Here is a 21,532-nt window from a genome sequence, read left to right as displayed (position 1 = left end):
AATAATGTTACCATTTAATAAGTACCATGTGATCATTTGCAACCAATGTGAGAAATTTCCCTCAGAGCTTTTTAAACTATGACCTCCAAAGGCATTCAGGGCCAAGTGAAGTGAATGTCTGCCTCTTGCTTGCCGGGAACTTACTTTCTGCTGTATTTCACAAACCTTTTTCCTGCTTGGGTATGATCGCGGGTGCTAGGGAGTAATGTTTTCGGCCCACATGGGTCACCGTAATGTCTTCTCAGTGGAAGATCACTCAGAAGACAAGTATGATGACAGCCGTCGTATCTAGTGCCTAGCAGTGCTGGTAGTAGCCAGCTGTACTTCTGGTCCTGAAACTTGATACTGCAAGATGAAGTGACAGCCAACTGAATACACAAAAATTCCTGCTAGGTAGGATAATAGGTGCATTTTTGTTAAATAGGTAAGAAGAGAATAGCTACCATTTATTAAGAGCTTATTTTGAGCTAGGCGTTAGGTACCTAATCTCATTTAATTATCCACAGCTATTATCATTCCTATGGTATTGATGAAAAATCCAGAGCTTGGAGAAGTTAAGTAACATTACCAGTGCACTATGGCCAGGATTCCAGCCCAGGTGGTCCTACTCTAGAGCCTATGCCCGTTCTCACCTCACCGGGCAGCCTAAGTGGGTGCCTGTTGTGACTTCTTTTTAGACATGTAAGCCTTACACTGGAACTTTTTTTTTTTTCTGAAATGCCAGTAAGTCATATTCTCTCTCTTTTTAACATTCAGCAAACCAAGAAGGTCAAGGAGGGAGGACATAGGCTAAAATATTCTAAAATAAACCTAAGGTGTAGCATGAAATTACATAACCAAGAAGTGGAATGTTTTGGTTACTGGGTGGTACTCTGTTCTTGGAACGATTTTCTATGTCTATTTTTTTTTCAGTTGTTTTTTGCTTTTTTAATCAGCTGCCCAAAATACCACAGACAACTGTGGTATTATATGTACATGAGCTTAGATGTGAGATGTTTTATTCTTTCCTTTGTTTTATTTTAACACTAGTACTTTTTCTTTTTTTTTACAATTCTCATAACATCTTTGACAGATTTAAATGAGTTTTTCTTTTTAAGACTAAATTCTGTATTTTCCGCAGACCTCTTGTTTTTAATGTTTATTTATTTGAGAGAGCACACATGCGTGTGCATGCATGCAAGCAGGGGAGGGGCAGAGAGAGAGAGAGAGGGAGAGAGAATCCCAAGCATGCTCTGTGATAACAGCCTGGAAGCCTGATGAGGGACCTGATCTCAGGAACCAGAAGATCATTCTTGAGCCAAAATCAAGAATCGGACGTTAAACCAACTGAGCCACCCAGGATCTCTTTATACTTACTGATTGAATGGGAAATGTAAGAAATCAAGTGATACTTCTAGAAGCTACTTCTCAGTTTACAAACTACTTTTTCAGTTTTTTCTTCATATTTATTATTTTGCTGACTTCTCATAACAGTCCATAAAAGCAAATAGGTTGAATAAGAAACCAAAAGCACAGGTAACAAAAACCAAACTAAACAAGCAGGACTCCATTAAACTAAAGTGCTTCTGCACAGCAAGGAACAATAAACTGAAAAGGCAGCCTATAGAGCAGGAGAAAATATTTGTAAACAATATATCTGAAAAAGGGTTAATATCAAAAATATATAAAGCGCTCATACAACTCAATAGCAAGGAAGCAAATAATCCAATTTAGAAATGGATTTAAAAAAGAGCAAGAAAAAAAATTTTGAAACTATGTATGTTGATGGATATTAGCTAGACTTAACCATAGTGATCCTTTTGTAGTATATACAAATATCAAATCATTACGTTGCACACTTGGGACTAATATGTTATATGTCAGTTATAGCTCAATCTTTAAAAAACACAGGCAGAAGTAGCTAAACACAACTTTAGAAACTATTATTGGAAAATTCCCAGGAATTTCCAGATAGAGGATACTGGAAGTATCTACTGTAATTTTCAGAGCTACATGATTTAACCAGAGACTGATTGTATTTTTAAGTTATAAATCATTATTTGTACTTAGAAACCCAACATCATCCGAAACAGGTAAAGTTTTGAAAGCCTTATAGTCTGCCACACCGTAGTGATTTTCAAAAAGCATTTGAAAGGCTAATCATGAGTAACAAGTCTACCAAAATAGCTAATCCTCACTATAATGTCATTATAAAACTAATCACGAAAATACCATAAGAAAACATATATATGAGTTTTGTAATCTCTTCTCTCTCTAAATTTCTTTCTTTTTTTAATTTTTTAATGTTTATTTTATTTTTGAGAGAGAGAGAGTGACAGAGTGAGAGCAGGAGAGGGGCAGAGAGAGAGGGGGACACAGAATCCGAAGCAGGCTCCAGGCTCCAAGCTGTCAGCACAGAGCCTGACGCAGGGCTCGGACTCACGAACCAAACCATGAGATCATGACCTGAGTTGAAGTCGGACGCTTAACCAACTGAGCCACCCAGGCGCCCCTCTAAATTTCTTATAGTAGTTTCTCATCAGTAGTGAAGTGTATAAATGTTTATAAAGTATAAATTTATAATATAATTACGTTTATAAGTTATAAATTATTTAAATATAGAACCACTAGTCTAGATTAAGAGACCCTGAATTGTTTTCTCAGTTACCAGAAGACAATAAAGTTATGCTTAGAATACTCTTCTTTCTGAGGCAGAAAATGGATTAATACAACTCTAGAATGAAAGCAAAATGGCTTTCTTTTTAACCAATATAATCATTAAATTAAATTATATATTTATAATTTGTAAACATTGAGCATGCAATTGCTTTTTGGTTCTTTGGCCCTCAGTTAACCTAATAATGTCATATCCTGAACAGGCACACTGCTAAGAACAAGGAGTCTTGCAGTAATACTAAAATCAATTCATACTACTCAGCCACAAAAAAGAATGAAATCTTGCCATTTGAGACAACATGAATGGGCTTTATGCTCAGGGAGATAAGTCAGAGAAAGACAAATACTGTATGATATCTCTTGTATGCAGAATATTAACAAGCAAAACTCATAAAAATAGAAGAAAATGGTGGCTAGGAGGGGCAAGGCTAATTGGGGAGATGTATTTAAGGGTGCAAACTTGAAACTAGTAGGTAAATAAGGTCTGGAGATCTGTTGTACCAGCACAGTGATTATAGTCAGCAATACTGTATAATAAACTTCAAAGTTGCTAAGAGAGTGAGTCTTAATTGTTCTCACCACAAAAAAGAAATGATAATTATGTGACATAATAGAGGTGTTAGGTAACATTAAAGTGGTAATCTATTGCAATATATAAATGTACTAAATCAGTACGCCATATACCTTAAACTTATACAGTGTTATACATCAATTCTATCTCAATCAAAATATTAACAAAACACAAAAAGTAGATAAGGAAGTTTTATTATTCCCATTAAACAACTAAGACAACTGAGAGAGAGAACTTGATGTGTCCATGCAATGTATACAAATATATTTTGTATATTTTGAGCCCCCCAGCTAGTGAGTCATACAGATAGGATTGTGAGTTCCCAGAAGGCAGGAACCTCCCTAATCATCTTTTTAGCCAGTGTCTAAACACAGTGTCTAGCATGGAAGAAACACTCAATAAATACTTCGGAATGAATGACTAGAACTCAAATATGGGACTTCTGACATCCAACTCCGGACTCTCCAGTCTGGATTATAGCATGCTTTCATTTATTAAACACTAATTTGTTGAGTACCTACAAGGTGAGAAACATTGATTAACTTCTCATTCATTAGTTCCTGTGTCCATAAGGTCCATAGCCTTGTGCTGGGCATTTCTGATGCTGGGTGGAAACTCCCTAGGGGTAGGACCTTGATAGTGAAGCAGCGGTCAGTCCACATGGTAGACTGCAAAAGGAGGCACTTAACCCTCCTCATTAAAGATGGCTGGAACATTGATTCTGGGAAGGGTTTTTAAAGCAAATGAGGAAAACTGAGAAGAGTGGCTTCTGAGAAAATGCTTCCTAAAAAGGATAGAAAAAGAAGGCTTTTTCCTCTTATTTTCTACTGAAGAGCAGGCTAAGGATAGCTGTGTAAAGAGTTCTGGCTCATGTCTTGGTGCCAGTGGCAAATGTCTAAAAAAAATTCTGAGGTTGAGGCTAAGAAAATAGTACTTTAAAATAAGTTATTAATAAAACACTTAAGAGGAAAACAGCAACCACTACCAGATTATGGGACTTTACCACAAGAACCACCAATAATGGTTTAGAGAGCAACAGAGAGTGAAAAAAATGTTAATACCCATACTTTAAAGGGGTGTGGATCTATTTCATTTGGAATTTCCTGTTCTAAATGCAGGGTTACTCTTTCTTAAATAAAAGTGCATGTTTTTATCTGAATCAGAAAATTGTATTCTTTGAAACTTATAAATTCCTTCACAGCAGTTGCTTGTTGCCACTCATTTACAGAATTATGGGTTATTTCAAAATTTTATATCATTTTGGAATATATAGTTAAATCTCAATTATTCAAAATTTAACAAAGCTAAACTCTTATAAGTGGCACGCTTTCTTCAGCTTAAAGCATCAAATGTCAAGGTTATAGCAGACATCTTTTCCAAGCGCAGTCTTGGGTCGGTTTTAGAGGAAGAATATATTCACTTAATTTCATATATTCTGAGCATTTACATTATTACATGAAGATAAAGTAATAATTGTCTACGTCATAGTTTTTCAAAACGGAATATTTGAACCATCTGCATTATTTAAAATTGGTTTTCTGGACTCCATGCATCATAATCTGTGGTGAGAGGGCCTAAGAATCTCCTTTTAAAACAAGTATTTTAGGGGCACCTGGGTAGCTAAGTCCATTAAGCATCTGACTTCAGCGCAGGTCATGATCTCACAGTTCGTGAGTTCAAGCCCTGCATCAGGCTCTCAGCTGTCAGCGCAGGGCCTGCCAAATATCCTCTGTCTCCCTCTCTCTCTCTCTCTCTGCCCCTCCCCTGCTCACATACGCTCTCTCCCTCTCTCTCTCTCAGAAATAAACAAACATCAAAGAAGAATATAAAATAAAAATAATAAAACAAGTATTTTAAATGATTCTTTTTGCACATTAAGGTTGAGAACCACTGGTCTAGATTAAGAGATTGAATTGTTCTCTCAATTATCAGAAGACAATAAAATTATGCTTAGAATACTCTTGTTTCTGAGGTGGGAAATGGATTAATACAACTCTGAGAATGAAAGCAAAATGGCTTTTTATCTACTATAACATTAAATTAAGTTAGTAGCTTATTCACTAAGTATTCCAGGTAATTGAGCTATCCCATATGTGGAAATGTAGGAGGTTGACTAACTGAAAAAATTAATGCGCAGTGAACCAGCTGAGAGCAGTGATAAAAGCTTCTTCGAGAGTACTCAGAACAGCAGCAAGAGGAACAGCCAACTTTGGTAACATTTGATGTTCTCTTTTTGAATCCTTGTGGAGTTTCCGTTTCTAAGATGGAGTAAAGAAGAAATACATATCAAAACAGTGCAGTGCTGTTCCAGCATTTCGTTAACTTGGCTGCATTATCAAGACTGTGCTGTTTACTACTTCCTCACGTGGTGCTAAGTGCTCTTGGGTGTCTTATTACTTAAATCCTGACATTTGGTGCCCAAGGCATCTTACAGCCTGTGCAGAGAAAGTTGTCAACACAGCATCTCCCATAGTTCTGGGTCTATTCCCTAAACATTTTGGATTTGACAAATACTGTTTCCGTCCTCTTCAGGGCAGAGATGTAACATCGACATTGATGAGTGTGCCTCCAATCCCTGTCGCAAGGGTGCGACGTGCATCAATGACGTGAATGGTTTCCGCTGTCTATGCCCCGAGGGACCCCATCACCCCAGCTGCTACTCACAGGTGAACGAGTGCCTGAGCAGTCCCTGCATCCATGGGAACTGTACCGGAGGCCTCAGCGGGTAGGTGGCTGCCATGTATGAACAGTTCCTTATTGACTTATGTCAAGCCGGTGGGTTTCGGAATGGGCCATGCCCTGTGGAAGTCTGTCAGGGACCTGAGCTGAGACTGAGTTGCAGATTTTGGTAGTCTCCCTGAGTCTCCAAACCACCACTTGTGCTCTGCCTTCCATTGCTGAATAGGTAGAAAATAGGGCGGGGCGGGGAGGTAGTCAGTTCATGGGAGAAGTCCAGCGTTATTTTGTGAGCCTTTGGCAATTGTGCTTTTAGTAGTTATTAAAAGATTGAGTTCTGAGGGAGGTTCTATTTGATTTTTCCCCTGCTTAAAAAAAAAGCTCCTTTCTGTTCTATCACGGTACCAACGTGTGCCACTGAAGTGGGGCTGGTCTCACCTGACTTTAGACGTGAACCTGATAAGACATTCATGGTTTGCAAGCCTCTGAGATTGTGTGATGTGTTGATAGGTACTTTTCTAGAAACTCAGAGTGTGATGTTAGGTCACAAGAGATAGATCTATACTCTTGTATGCTGGCCGGAAGATAGGGCTCTGGGCATTGCCATTTGCCATACTTAACAACAGGTGAAAGAACAAAGAGTGTATTTAGAGGTAAAGGAAAATCAAATTATTTCCAGATGAATTACCTCGGTATTCCTGTTTCAGACTATGGTAGCCTGCAAAGCATCCCAACCCATCTACCTTTTTCCTAAAGATCTCCAGACAAGAGAGGCTTTTATTTCCTGGTAACATAGTATAAGTGTTAATAATGTTCAGATTGTGAACAATGTACATATATTTTGCATACCTTCATTTTTGTTCCTTTTCCTGCTCAGTTACCCTAGGTGCTTTCTGGGGCAGGGTTTCAGGAGAGAACAGCAAAGCATGTCTTGGAAGTCAGACATCCCAGGAGCTCTCAGAGAGGCTTAGAGTCTCTGATACTAACCTACTTCTTGGGTGTCTGTTTTGCATTAGAAACAGATGATCCTAAGGTTTGCTTTATTTTAGTTTTATATATAATAAAAGTGCAGATTTATCCATGTTAATGTGCCTTTCAGATTGACCCAATGTATTGTACCAAACACTGTTTACACATGAAAGCTCACTATAATTAATTAATTTCTCCAGCATCTTTGTGAGCTGGGAAGCACCAGAAAAATCTGTTTACTGAGTAGTCCAGGTGGGACCACATAATTCATACTGTGTCCATGGCAATCCAAGTATAGGTTCAAAGAAGAGTAGAAATGAGATTAGCTTACCCATGAGCTCCTCTGTCCCTCATTTCTTCACCAAGTCTTGGATTTCATCTAAGACTCAATTGTACATTCGTCCTCCACAGTCAAGAATACTATCTATCTCCTTTCAGATACAAGTGTCTCTGTGATGCAGGCTGGGTTGGCATCAACTGCGAAGTGGACAAAAATGAATGTCTTTCTAACCCATGCCAGAATGGAGGAACTTGTGACAATCTGGTGAACGGATACAGGTGTACTTGCAAGAAGGGCTTTAAAGGTGAAAGCCGTAGTGCATATTTCTATCTCCCTTCATGCAGTTTTCTTATTGCATATTCTTTGACTTACCTCTTCCTTTCCCTTTCTCTATTCCTATTCGCTCATATAGCAAACATAACTTGAGAAGTTAATATTTATAAGGCACTTGGGGAGTAAAAACATAAAGATATATAGATTCTACTAGCAGAGAGGTGAACTACAGGACTATTTAAGCTGAGCAGCTAGGACTCCACTTATACAACTTTGGAAAGATGTTCTAATTGTAAGCTTCATGGTGCTGGTTTGATTCTGTTGGGATTCACAAGAGATCTGGGGAGTAGCATGAGAATATTGCCTTACTATAATTATGATAGCAATAATTCCATGGAAGAATCCATGCATTCCAAACTCTTCCAACAAATTATCTTACACATTGAGATAAAATATATAGCCAACTAGGGCCTTCTGGAAACATGTATTATAATGGGTGTTGTATAAAATCATTTTCTGAGTTGTTATTGTTGTATTTCCACCATAAATTTTCACTTAAAAACTCATGAGAGTGAAATCTGTGGGTAAATCATTTATCTTGTACTCCTCTATCCACTTAGTCATTGATTTCCCCACTCAAAAATTGTGCCAGGCTACCAAGATACATCAGTATGTTTCAGAGTCAATTTACTTATTTGAATGCTTTCTGAGAGTATATATATATTTTAGTCATTAATTTTCTGATATATTACATTTGCAAAGAAATTTAAAAGCACTTTTATTTCTTTGTTTCCTTGAGACTTGCTGATCAAGGAACTAAATAAAACTCAAAATGTAAAATCCCAAATTGTACGGCTGGTGAGTAGAACAGTACAGTTTGAGCCCAGACCTCTGTGCTCCCAGACCACCGTTTTTTTACAGTGCTGTAGTTGCTCTATCTTGAGGCTCTGTGTCAGGCTCTATTGAAGATGCAAAGGTGGGGCGCCTGGGTGGCGCAGTCGGTTAAGCATCCGACTTCAGCCAGGTCACGATCTCGCGGTCCGTGAGTTCGAGCCCCGCGTCGGGCTCTGGGCTGATGGCTCAGAGCCTGGAGCCTGTTTCCGATTCTGTGTCTCCCTCTCTCTCTGCCCCTCCCCCGTTCATGCTCTGTCTCTCTCTGTCCCAAAAATAAATAAACGTTGAAGATGCAAAGGTGTGTAATATTTGGGTACTGGTCTATCCCATTAATGCTTCCTTACTTTTGTCTTTTTCACAGTGGGAGTAGATTCCATGTCTTGGATCAGGGGAAAACAGTTTTATGGCTTCAGAAAGTACTACCACATCAATGGTAGAGACTGTGCATATGAAAGAGTGGGCATAAATCAGAGGCTTTGATTATGCATTAAAAAAATATTGTCCCTTGATAAATTATACCCCCTTTTTAGGCCCTGACAGCCACTTTGTATAGAAACAGCTGATAGATCAGCAGATTTTTAACCTCAATGAGCTTCTTAGTCCATTGTTGAGAAATTACTTATATTTGGAGGCATATTCAACCTTTCAGCTATTAGAATATACTTATTCCATTCATCCTTTTAACTGTCTTTTACTGACAGACTATATGTCAGGGACTTGTCACTGAAATGAACGAAGAGGTGTTCCAGGAGCCTAAATAAATTCAATTTCTAAGGTAGTTAATATTTGCCATGAAGAGGATTGCTTAGTAATTGTTAAAAAAATTTTTTTTAATGTGTATTTATTTTTGACAGAGAGAGAGAGACAGAACATGAGTGGGGAGGGGCAGAGAGAGAAGGAGACACAGAATCTGAAGCAGGCTCCAGGCTCTGAGCTGTCAGCACAGAGCCCAACATGGGGCTCGAACCCACGAACCACGAGATCATGCCCTGAGCCCAAGTCGGACACTCAACCGACTAAGCCACCCAGGCACCCCGCTTAGTAATTTAAATAATGAGGAGGCTAACAGAAAGTTTCACTGTTTTGGGGTTTTCTGCCTTTCTGTCTATAGGCTATAACTGTCAGGTGAATATTGATGAATGTGCTTCAAATCCCTGCCTGAACCAAGGAACCTGCTTTGATGACATAAGTGGTTACACTTGCCACTGTGTGCTGCCATACACAGGTGAGTTCTGCAAGTGAAGGGACCAGAGGGGACCTGTGTTCTTGCCTTGTCATTTTAAACCTCTGAGTCTCAGAGACAAGAGTCTGTGGCCCAGTGATGCTTCTCTGAGGAATCACTCCCTGGTCACCATCCTGCTCTCACCGACTAGATCTTGAGCTCTGAGAAAACACTGTGGCTTCCCTAGATGCAACTGGTAGGCAAACTCACATGCCTTCTTTGTACTTGAGGGTTTAAATGTTTTTTGTTTTGTTTTTTTTAATTCTGTCTGACTGCTGGTTTCATTCATTATTTGATTGGACCCAGTGTTGTCATGGCCTGTGCTCTTAGTCATAGTTCAATAATAACAACAACCACCACTTATTGATAACTTACTATATGCCAGACACTTTGCATATTTTGGATTTCTTAATCCAGTACTCAAAATAATTCTGTTCCTATGACCATTTTATGCTGAGGCAAAGAAAAGTTACTTGCTGAAGGTCACAGAGGTAAGTGGTAGATCTAGGATTTGCCTCTAAGCCTCTCTCAGTCCAAAGTGTGTCTTCTTAACTGCCCTTCTTCTCCTTACATTCAGTACCACTACCTCTCATTCAGAGAGGTATTGCCCCTTGGATGACGATGACACACACAGAAGACAAGGGTGTGACTTCATTTCGTATCAGGTGTTCTTTGTTTCAGGTGGTATTTGAGGAGTGTGCTTGGATGTTTCTTCTTTGTGTTCTCCTGCCTCATTACTGCCGTCTTGTGATTGGTTGTATTTGTGTGGCTTATTTACCTCCTTATCATCCATTTTCTTCATCTGTGGAGAACAAAACAGAAACATGGATGGTGGCTTTGCATGTTTCTCTAGTATGCAGCATGCAGGCAGGAGCATGGCTGAATTCGTACTCCCATGATGGGCTGTTTGTAGTAGCTGTTACCAGTGACTGCGGCTGTTTAGAGTGACAGAGTGGCCAAAACCAGAACTCTGTTACCTGAAAGACTTGATGCGACGTTGTTACCTTGGCCCCTCTTGGGAAGAAATGTTCATGTAGGCAGATAGCGTTTAGTCAGCCTCATAGATAAAAAATCAAAGTTATTGGAGATCCTTAGCTATTCTCAGACAAAGGAAGTCTAAATGATGCATTTCATAATGACAGTGCTGATCACATTTGCTAATAGTAAGAGCATCTCCCAGCCATAAAGACTGAGACTTGATATAAGCAGGTCATATCATTATGCTCAGTCATATCATAGGCTTACCTGAGTGTAATTTAGGTGTTCAGCTCATCTTGAAAATACTTTTTTTATCTTCCTGCTATCCAGATACCTTAAGAATATTTGGCTGTATGCTGGCCGTTGGTTTTTCTTCAGATTAAGATCCCGATAAAAGAATTTACTATGTGCAACTTTGGGAAATTATATTAGACTGAAAGCCTATGCATATTAAAATTTTAGTGCTGAGTGTAGCTAAAGGTTCTATCATTGAGCTTTGCCACTATGAAGGGAACTAAGCAACATTGCCTTCCCTAGTGAGCCACTCTTCTGACCCAGATACCTTAAAAATGGGTTGGGTATATTGGTGAACATCTGTGGTAATTTTTTTTTCTTCCTGAATATGAAATTTTAGGATAGAATTTTAAATTGAGTTAGCTGTAACTTGACTTTAAAAACACCCTCATCTTCTTTTAATAAAAGCATTCCTTTCCTTGTTTGCCTGTGCTGGAAGCTTATATTCCATATGCTAAGGCAGGAAATATTGATGTGCAAATTTCAGTGTCATGTTGTTGATGTTGGTATGAGGAGGTATGTTACTAGCTGATCAGAATAACTTCACTGTTTCCTACCTCCCATGGCCTTCTGATCAACTCCATTGCCTCTGGAACAGGCCAGCAGAGGTGGTGAGGAGTAGAAGGCTGTATTGTTGCCTCTTCCTGGCCCACATGAAGGAGGATCTGTGTGGCTGAGCCTCTGAGCCACACAGACTCTTCGCTGTGGAGATGCAGAAAGTATTGCACCAGATGGACACAGGTGTCCAAACCCATGTAACCACACATGATAATATGGATGAGAGCAGCCCAGCAGTTGTTGAGTGCTCACTCTATATGCTAGGCTCTGTGCTAGTGAAGACTTCATGAGCATTTTGTTTTTCATTTAATCCTCAAAAAGCCTCTGTGAGTTACATACCACCCTATTTCTCATTTTACTTATGTGTAAGGCTCAGAGCAGATTAATAACTTGCCTATTGTTAATATACCAAGTTAGAGCTAAGACTCAGAAGACCCTAAGTCTCTCAGATTCCAAAGCTCTTAACTGCTACCTTAGTCTTGAGTTCAGAGAGCATCCTTTGGTTTAGAATTTGCAAAATTTCAGTTTCCTTGGCTATTTCTCTAAATTCTGTCATTTGCTTTACAGGCAAGAATTGTCAGACTGTGTTGGCTCCCTGTTCCCCAAACCCATGTGAGAATGCTGCTGTTTGCAAAGAGGCACCAAATTTTGAGAGCTACACCTGCCTGTGTGCCCCTGGCTGGCAAGGTAACAACATGGGAGTTAGAGAAACCAGAAGCTTTAAACAAAGTGGTCAGATCATCAGATTAACATGGAAGGCCCAGGTCTTCTGAGGCCTGCTTGTTGTCATGAGCACTGGCTTTGTACAGGAATGACCCAGAAAGCCTTTTCATTTTCACGTCTTTGGGGCCCTCTAGTGGCTGGAAGACTCCAGCCTGAGTCTGAAACCATGATGTTCTCACAGTCCCTGGGCAATAATTTGCCCCACATAATTTTTGTGCCAAGGGCGCAAAGCCTTATGGGACTTCCCAAAGTGGGAGACAAACCAGAATATCCCCATCTACCCCAGCTGAAGCTTGGATCTCCCCATGCATTTCTGTGGGACTCACTTTCCAAAGACAGGACCATTCATTGCCCCTGTGTTTCTAGGTCAGCGGTGTACAATTGACATTGATGAGTGTGTCTCCAAGCCTTGCATGAACCACGGTCTCTGCCATAACACCCAGGGCAGCTACATGTGTGAGTGTCCTCCAGGCTTCAGCGGTATGGACTGTGAGGAGGACATCGATGACTGCCTTGCCAGTGAGTATGCCGGCCAGCTCCTAAGCCCCCTGAGGCACATAGGGAGCAGAATAGAGCCCAGTCGAGGCAGCTGCCTCTCAGTGCTGAGACTGGCCATCCCAATAGCTTATCACATGTTTTTAATATTAGTATTTTTTATTTTTTTAAATGTTTATTTATTCGGGGGGGGGGAGCTGCACACATGTGCACATACGTGGGGGAGGGGCAGCGAAAGAGGGAGAGAGAGAGAGAGAGAGAGAGAGAGAGAGAGAGAGAGAGAGAGAGAGACTCCCAAGCAGGCTCTGTGCTGTCAGCGCAGAGCCGGATGCGGGGCTCAATTCTGTGAACTGTGAGATCATGACCTGAGCTGAAATCAAGAGTTGGACACTTCACTGACTGAGCCACCCAGGTGCCCCAATATTAGCATTTTTTAAATCTTCTTTGCAAAGCCAGTGGCTTTAGGAGTTGAGGCAGTAGAATCTCTTTAAGAGGTTCCTAACTGATTTTTGTATACTGACAAATTAGGGGCAATGCTATGATAGCTTTTTTTTTTTTAAAGCAGGTCCGCTGAGGTATAACTAGTATATAGAAGTATACTACCAATATTTTAAATGCACAGTGTTGACATTTGACTAGGAAACCATAAGTAAATATAATGAACATATCCATTCCCCTAAAAATATTTTATTTTGTAATTTCCTTCTTCCCCCTTCCCTGTCCCAGGCAACAAGGGATCTACCTCTGTCATGACAGAGTTATTTGCATTTTTAATAATTTTATATAAATGGAATCATCTAATGCAAACTCTTTTTGGGGGAGAGGGAATATGACTTGTCATTTAGCATATTATTTGAGACTCATCTATGTTATGTGTATTAGTAATTCATTCTGTTTTATTGCTAAGTCATATTCCATTATTTGGACATACTTGAATTCACTAGTAGGACATTCAGCTTGTTTTTAAGTTTTGAGATACTATAAATAAAGTTATACTCTCTTGAGTAAATATCTAGGAGTGGAATAGCTGAATTATGTAGTAGGTATATGTTTCACTTTTCACCAAATTGTTAAAATGTTCTCCATGGTGGTTCACCATTTTCATTCCCACAAGCACTGTTTGAGAGTTCCAGTTGAACCACATCCTCAAGAACACTTGGGTGTGATTGCCCTGAATTTTAGCCTTTGTAGTGGTTGTATATGGTATTTCATAGTGGTTTTAACTTGAATTTCCCTACCTATTAAAAATTTTGAGCATCTTTTCATGTGCTTCTTGGTCAGCCATATATATTACTTGGTATAGTATCTATTCAAAACTTCTGCCCACATGAAAAATTGTATTATTTGTCTTATTATTGAATTGAAAGAGTTCTTTATATTCTAAATACAAATTCTTTGTCAGATATTTGCCTTACAACTATCTTCTCCCAATTGTACCTTCTGTTTTTTCTTTTGAAGAGGAAGTTTAATTTTGATGAATTTCAGTATATCCATAATCTTCATTCAGAGTTCATCTTATCTTATTTAACAAACCTTTGCCTAACCCAAGGTCACTGAGGTTTATTTTCTTTGATTTCTTCTAACTGTTTTATACTTTAAGGGGCACCTGGGGGGCTCGATGGGTTAAGTGTCTGACTCTTGATTTTGGCTTAGGTCATGATTTACTGGTTTGTGGGATCGAGGTCTGCATCAGGCTCCTCGCTGATAGCATGGAGCCTGCTTTGGATTCTCTCTCTCACTCTCTGTCTGCCCCCCCCCACCTCTCCCCCCCAGCTGGCTTACTCTCTGTCTCTCTCAAAATAAATAAATAAATAAACTTTTAAAAATAAACAATAAAAGTTGTATACTTTTAGCACTGACCTTTAGGTCCACAATCTATTTAGAGTTAATTTTACATGTAGTGTGAGTTTTAAAGATTTTTCTTTTTAGACTTGAAAGAGTAATTTTGTGTTGTAATCTTGCTAACCTCACTTATTAATTCTAGATTAGTTTAGCTTCTAAGTTTAGTTTAGATTTCCGGAATTAAAAAAAAATTTTTTTTGTTTATTTTTATTTATTTTTAGAGAGAGATAGAGAGCAAGCAGGGGAGGGGCAGAGAGAGAGAGAGAGAGGGAGACAGAATCCCAAGCAGACTTCGCATTGTCAGCACAGACCCCGATGTGGGGCTCAAACTCACAAACCATTAGATCATGACCTGAGCGGAGGTCAAGCATCTGATGCTTTACCAACTGAGCACCCAGGCACCCCAGGAATTTTTTTTTAAACAAATAATCGTGTAATCTCTAAATAAGTATAGCCATTCTACATTTTAATTCTTTTTAAATCTATATACATTTTCTTTTTCGTACATTGTTGCACTGGCTAAGACTTTTAGTAAATGCAAAATAGAAGTAGTAAGAGAAGCAAATCTTTCTTTGTTCTTGATTCTGGTGGGGGAAGCATGTATGTAGTTTCTTGCCACTAAGTATGATGTTACTTTGTTGCCACTAAGTATGATTTTGGGGTTTTTTTGTTGTTCTTCTATCAAGTTGAGGATTTTACCATATACTCCTAGTTTGCTGGAAGTTTTTTCTTTTTATGATGAATGAATGTTGATTTTTTTCAAATGATTTTTCTGTATCTGTTGAGGTGGTAATATATTTTTTAATATATAAGTGAATTATGTTAATTAATTTTCAAATGTTAAACCTTAAATTCCTGGGGTAAATTCTGCTTGGTCATGATATATTCTCTCTCTTATATGTTATTGGATATGATTTCCTAAAGTTTTGTTACAAATTTTTGTGGGTATATACATCATTAGGGATATTGTTCCCCAATTTCTTGTACTGTATTTGTATGGTTTTGGTACAAAGGCAATGCCAGCCTCAGAACCACTTGGGAATTGTTTCCTTTCTATTTACTGAAAGAGTTTGTATACAATTGGTATTACATCTACTAAACATCTAAGTCTGGAACTTTCTTTCTGGGAAAGTTTTAATTGTAAATTTAATTTCTTTAATAGATATAGTTATTCAGGGTATCTATTTCTTTTTTATTGAGCATTGGTAATTTGTATCTTTCAAAGAATGAGTTTTACTCTAAGTTGTCAGAATTATTGGCATTCATAATATTCCCTTCTTGTGTGCTTTTAATGTCTGTAAGATCTGTGATGATTTCCCTTCACTGATTTCAGATATTGGTAATTTACATCTTCTCTCTTTTCTTTGTGATTGCTACTGGTAGAAGGTTACAGATTTTAGTGATCTTTTCAGTTTCATGATTTTTCTCAATTATTTTACTATTTTCAATTTCATTGATTTCTGCTCTTTATTCTTTCTATTTTGGATCTAGTTTGCCCTTCTTTTCCTAGTTTAAGATGGAAGCTTAGACCATAGACATAGTAGGCATTTAGTGCTTTTTTTTTTTCTCAAAACACTGCTTTAGCTGTATTTCACAAATTTTGATATATCATGGGTTTTTTTTCCCCCAACTCAGAAAATACTTTTCTAATTTCCATTTTGATTTGTTTTTTGACTCATAGATTATTTACAAGTGTGTTCTTTAATTCCAAATATCTTTTTTAATTAAGCTTTTAATTTTAATTCCAGTATAGTTAACATGAAGCATTCTATTAGTTTCAGGTGTACAATATAGTGATTGAACACTTCCATACATTACTCAGTGCTCATCATGATAAGTGTACTCTTTAATCCCCATCACCTATTTTACCCATCCTCCCACCCACCTCCCCTCTGGTAACCATCAGTTTGTTCTCTATAGTTAAGAGTCTGGTTCTTGGTTTCTCTCTCTCTTTTCCCTTTGTGCATTTGTTTTCTTAAATTCCACATATGAGTGAAATCATATGGTATTTATCTTTCTTGGACTGACTTATTTTGCTTAGCATTATACTCTAACTCCATCCATGTTGTTGCTAATTCCAAATATCTTTTGTTGCTGATTCCTTCCAGATAGTTTTTGTTATTGACATCTAGTTTAATTCCATTGTGATCAGAGAACATACTTTTTTCATCTATTGATTGGATTATTTAAAATGCATTAAAGCATGTCTTATGGCCTAGTCTTATGGTCTGTTTTGGTAAGTGTTCTGTATGCACTTGAAAAGAATGTTTATTGGGGCGCCTGAGTGGCTCAGTTGGTTAAGGGTCGGACTTCAACTCAGGTCATGATCTCACAGTTCGCGAGTTCAAGCCCCGCATCGGGCTCTGTGCTGACAGCATGGAGCCTGGAGCCTGCTTCAGTATCTGTGTCTCCCCCTCTCTCTGCCCCTCCCCTGTTCATGCTCTGTCTCTCTGTCTCTCAATAATAAATAAATATTAAAAATTAAAAAAAAAAAAGAATGTTTATTTTATGTTTTTTGTTTTTGTTTTTGTTTTTGGTGGAGTGTTCTATAAATGCTATTAATTCAAATTGGTTAATAGTATTTGTAGGTCTTCCCTGATTTTCTGTCTGCTTATTCTATAAATTATTGACAGAGTGATATTGAAATCTGCCACAATTATTTGTCTATTTCTCCTTGTAATTCTATCAGTTTTTGCTTAATGTATTTTGAAGCCCTGATATTAAGTACATAAACATTTAAGATTATTATGTCCTCTTGAAGAATTAGTCCTTTGTCATGACATGACCTTGTTTAGCCCTTGTGATTGATATTTCATACTCTGAAGCCTCCTTTGCCAGATATTAATATACCTACTTAACTTTTCTTTTGTTTATTGTTAGAGTATGCATTTTTTCCATCCTTTTAGTTTTGGCCTATGTATGTCTTTAAAGTATGGGGTTTTTTTGGAGAGCATATACTGAGTCTTGCTTTTTCTCTTCGCTATGATACCCTCTGTCTTCTAAGTGAGGTGTTCATGCCATTTAAATTTAATGGTTGATGGCGATATGACTGAGTTAAATATTTGCCATCTTACATTTTACTTTATCTTTTTCCTTCTTTTTTGCCTTCTTCCTCCCCCCCCCCTTTTTTTTTGGCCTTCTTTTGGAATAATTGAGCATTTTTATAATTACATTTTATTTCTTCACTGGCATATCTTTTTTTTGGGGGGGGGTGGTTTTGAGTTTGCAGTATGCAACTCTAACTCATTAAAATTTACCTCAACTATACTACTTTGTATAGCACATAAAAGCCTTACAACAGTATACTTAAATTTACAGTACTGCCCTCTGTTCTATTGTTGTCATATAATATATATATCATAAACCCCCCAAAATATTATCTTTGCTTCAAATGGTCAATTAATTTTTCAAGAAATTTAAAAAATAAATTAACAGCCCTTATACTTACAACATATTTACAGCTTCTGGTGTTTTTCATTCTTATGCATCGATATGCATTTCCACCAAGTGTCATTTTCCTTCTGCCTGAAGAAATTCCTTTAATATTTCTGGTAGTGCTTATCTCCTGGTGATTAATTCTTTCTGCTTTTGTGTTTTTGAAAAGGTTTTTGTTTTGCCATAGTTTTCAAAGATATTTTCATAGGGAGTAGAGTCCAAGTTGACTTTTCCCTCCAGCACTTTCCAGTCATCCTTCCATTGTTTTCTGCCATGCATTGTTTCTGAGGAGAAATCTGCAATACTTTTTACATTTGTTTTTCTATATGTTATTTTCTCTCCCACGGCTATTTTTAAGATATTTTCTTTCCACTGAGTTTTAGCAATTTGATTATGATGCCCTTCATTAGTCTTCATGTTTCTTTTGTTTGGGGTTCATCGACCTTTTTGGATAGATGGATCCAAATTCAGAAAATATTCAACTACTGTTTTTTCAAGACCTTTTTGCTTCCCCTTTACAACTTTTATATCATACATCTTTTAGGTTGCTTGAAATTGTCTCCCTACTCACCAACACGCTATTTTACTTATTTTTTAGAGTTTTTTCCTCAGTGTTTCATTTTAGATAATTTTATTATTTGAAGATATCATGATCTGTCTTCAGGTCGCATAAACATTTCCTCTTTAGTGTTTTGTTTGCTGTTAATCCCATCCAGTATATATTTTTCTCTTCGTTGTATTTTTATCTCTAGAAGTTTGATTTGAGTCTTTCTCATAACTTTCTCTCCTTGTCATGTTCATGCTTTCTTCTTCTTGAACATACCGAGTATATTTATCATAGTTGTTTTATTGTCCCCACACTTAGTCTACCATATGGGAAATTCCTAGGTATGTTTCTGTTGTTGATTTTTATCCTCATCATGAATTATGTTTCTTCTTTGCCTGCCTGGTAATTTTTTATTGGATACTAGACTTTAAAAAAATCTTTAGAATATATTGAAGCTTTGTTTAAGGATCATTTGGAAACAGTTTGATCATTTTGGGTCTTTTCTTCAGGATTTGTTAGGTCCAGAACAGCCTTTAGTCTAGGGCTAAAATAACTTGCTACTGAAACGGTACTCTCTGAGGATCCTACTTAGTGCTTAGTTAAGAGGTCTTTTAATTTTGCCTGTCATGGACATGAGCTATTCTCAGCCTAGTATAAACTCTTGGGATTGTTCTGCCTACTTTTTTCTGGTTCTTTCCTCAGCTCTAATAGTTTCATCCTATGCATGTGATATACTCAGTTACTTATCAGTACTCACTGCTTAATCCGAGCTCAGTTATCTGTGTGGTGATTAAATCATTAAACTTCAAACAAGGTTATCACAGTGAGTTAAGAATAATGGCACCTGGGGCGCCTGGGTGGCTCAGTTGGTTGAGCGTCTGACTTCAGCTCAGGTCTTGATCTCACAGTTCGTGAGTTCCAGCCCCACATCAGGCTCTGTGCTGACAGCTCAGAGCCTGGAGCCTGCTTTGGATTCTTTGTCTCCGTCTCTCTACCCTTCCCCGCTCATGCGCTCTCTGTCTCTCAAAAATGAATAAACGTTAAAAAAAAAAAAAAAGAATTTAAAGATTAATGGCACCTAATTCACAGCAAACATAATTTCAGATCAACATGTGGATGGCACCAAACCAGGTCCTGGCAGTGCTAAAATAGATAAAAACCCAGTGCTTACATTCATGAAATTCATAGTATATTAGCAAAAAAAAAAAAAAAAAAAAAAAAAAAAAAAAAAGATACATAGACAAATTCAACATTGTGTAACAAATAGTGAAGAAAAATAAGTCCACGGCACAGTCGATGGAGAAATTTAAGGGACTGAAATCAAATTATTTGGAACCCTTTTCCACATTAATTGTTACATCAGTCAAAACTTTCGGTACTTAAAAATTTTCCTATTTGAAGTAAAACTAGCAATATTTACAGTTAGCTTAAAATAATCCAGTAAATTATGGTGAGTTTCCTGAAAGATGTTATGGAAATTACAATAGCTGTGTGCTATGTACTGTGGATACGAAGGGATAATGTGATTTTTGCAATTTTTCCAGTAAAGATCACAGATGGGCCTTAGAGTAGAATTAGCATAATAGATGAATAAGGTAATAAATATCCCTCGTATAAAAAGGGGCTACATTACCCACCTGATGTTTAGTTCTCCTTTTATGTAAGTGACCTGTCTTTGCAGTTTGATTTTAAAGTCCTCAAGAATAGGATCTACCTCTTATTTTTCTTGTTCTGATTTATATGCCATCTGTATTTCAGAGGACCATGCCATGATAGTAGCTCAAAATTCGTTGATTAATTGCTGTGAATCTAAACTGTTCTAAGATTGAGCTATGTGTTCTTTAAAATTTTTTTAATGTTTCCTAATTCTACCTAAATCTAGAAAATAAAACAAGAGAAAGAAGAGAGAAGGAAAGGAAAGGAAAGCTGAAGGGAGGGAAAGAGAGAGGGAAAAGATAGGAAAGAGAGATCAGCACAGGGGGCTGATTAGTATATATCCTGTCCTACCCCACCCACTCCATCACCACATGGACCTTTTGAAAATTTTTACTGATAGTTTTGAGATTCTGTGTATTGGGGGCACATATTTGATTAGCAAGTATGTGGGGGACCAATGTAAGTTTTAGGACTGTTAATTTTGCAAAACTGTTAGTGGTGTATGTTTAGTTCAGTCCAGTTGTCAAACAGGTTAAGAATCTCAGGCAAGTGTTAACTGCATTCATTTTTGTAAATGGAGAAGTCAAGGCAAAATAGATGTAAAGAAAAGTCCGAATACAGACAAGGCAGAATTGTTACTGTTATTAGTGTGATTCAGTTCAGGTCGCTCATCTTTATAGGTCTAAGATGAAATTGATGCTGTAGTTCACAGCTCTAATTCTTGTGTGTAATGACTTAGATCCTTGCCAGAATGGAGGTTCCTGTGTAGATGGAGTGAATACTTTCTCCTGTCTGTGCCACCCTGGCTTTATTGGGGATAAGTGTCAGACAGACATGAATGAGTGTCTGAGTGAACCGTGTAAGAATGGAGGGACCTGCTCCGACTATGTCAACAGTTACACTTGCAAGTGCCAGGCGGGATTTGATGGAGTCCACTGTGAGAACAACATCGATGAGTGCACTGAGAGGTGAGCAAGCCATATGCTGAGGCACCAGTGTCTTATGGGGAAAAGGGAGAAAGGAGCACAGTAATGGGATTGCAGGGCAGGAATAAGGTGTCCATTTGGGTCCAATTCCATAGTCCTCTCCTGTTGCCCCGTTCCTGATTCCCTTTGGATGTGTAGTTAGCAGGTCAAAGGTCAGAGGTTGAAAAGCTTAGTGGGATGGGTCTTCATTTGTTTCTAATGCTTGGGAACAGAAAGAGTTATAATTCTGTTCCATTCTCCTCTTGGTCTCTTGTTCATTTCAGCTGACAATTTAAAAATTCCTGTTTCTTCGCAGATTTTTCATCACTCTTTAGTAATTTCTGAGTGGTTTCTTTCTTTCTTTTTTTATTCCAACAAGTATATTCTGTTTCTCTTTCAGAAAGAAATCTGGAGTCAAGAGCTATTTATGTAGCACTTTTCTTATAAGTTAAATTGACTTGGGGATAAAATGAAATGTGATACATGGAAAACCACAGAA

General features: G+C 37.9%; 1 protein-coding gene across 2 annotated transcripts in view; it reads left to right on the top strand.

Moving 5' to 3' along the window:
- The window catches only part of NOTCH2 (notch receptor 2), a 164,856-nt gene that overhangs the window by 115,760 nt on the left and 27,564 nt on the right, over nucleotides 1-21,532 (top strand). For both annotated transcript variants that reach the window (XM_030328181.1, XM_030328182.1), the window contains exons 13-18: nucleotides 5,759-5,951; nucleotides 7,310-7,455; nucleotides 9,430-9,543; nucleotides 11,938-12,057; nucleotides 12,460-12,612; nucleotides 20,808-21,036. In XM_030328181.1, coding sequence (XP_030184041.1) covers nucleotides 5,759-5,951; nucleotides 7,310-7,455; nucleotides 9,430-9,543; nucleotides 11,938-12,057; nucleotides 12,460-12,612; nucleotides 20,808-21,036 — 955 coding nt within the window. The remainder of the gene's footprint in view (nucleotides 1-5,758; nucleotides 5,952-7,309; nucleotides 7,456-9,429; nucleotides 9,544-11,937; nucleotides 12,058-12,459; nucleotides 12,613-20,807; nucleotides 21,037-21,532) is intronic.

The sequence above is a fragment of the Lynx canadensis genome, chromosome C1, assembly GCF_007474595.2.
Source record: "Lynx canadensis isolate LIC74 chromosome C1, mLynCan4.pri.v2, whole genome shotgun sequence".
Lineage (NCBI taxonomy): Eukaryota > Metazoa > Chordata > Mammalia > Carnivora > Felidae > Lynx > Lynx canadensis.
This window is presented reverse-complemented; position numbering and strand designations above follow the sequence as displayed.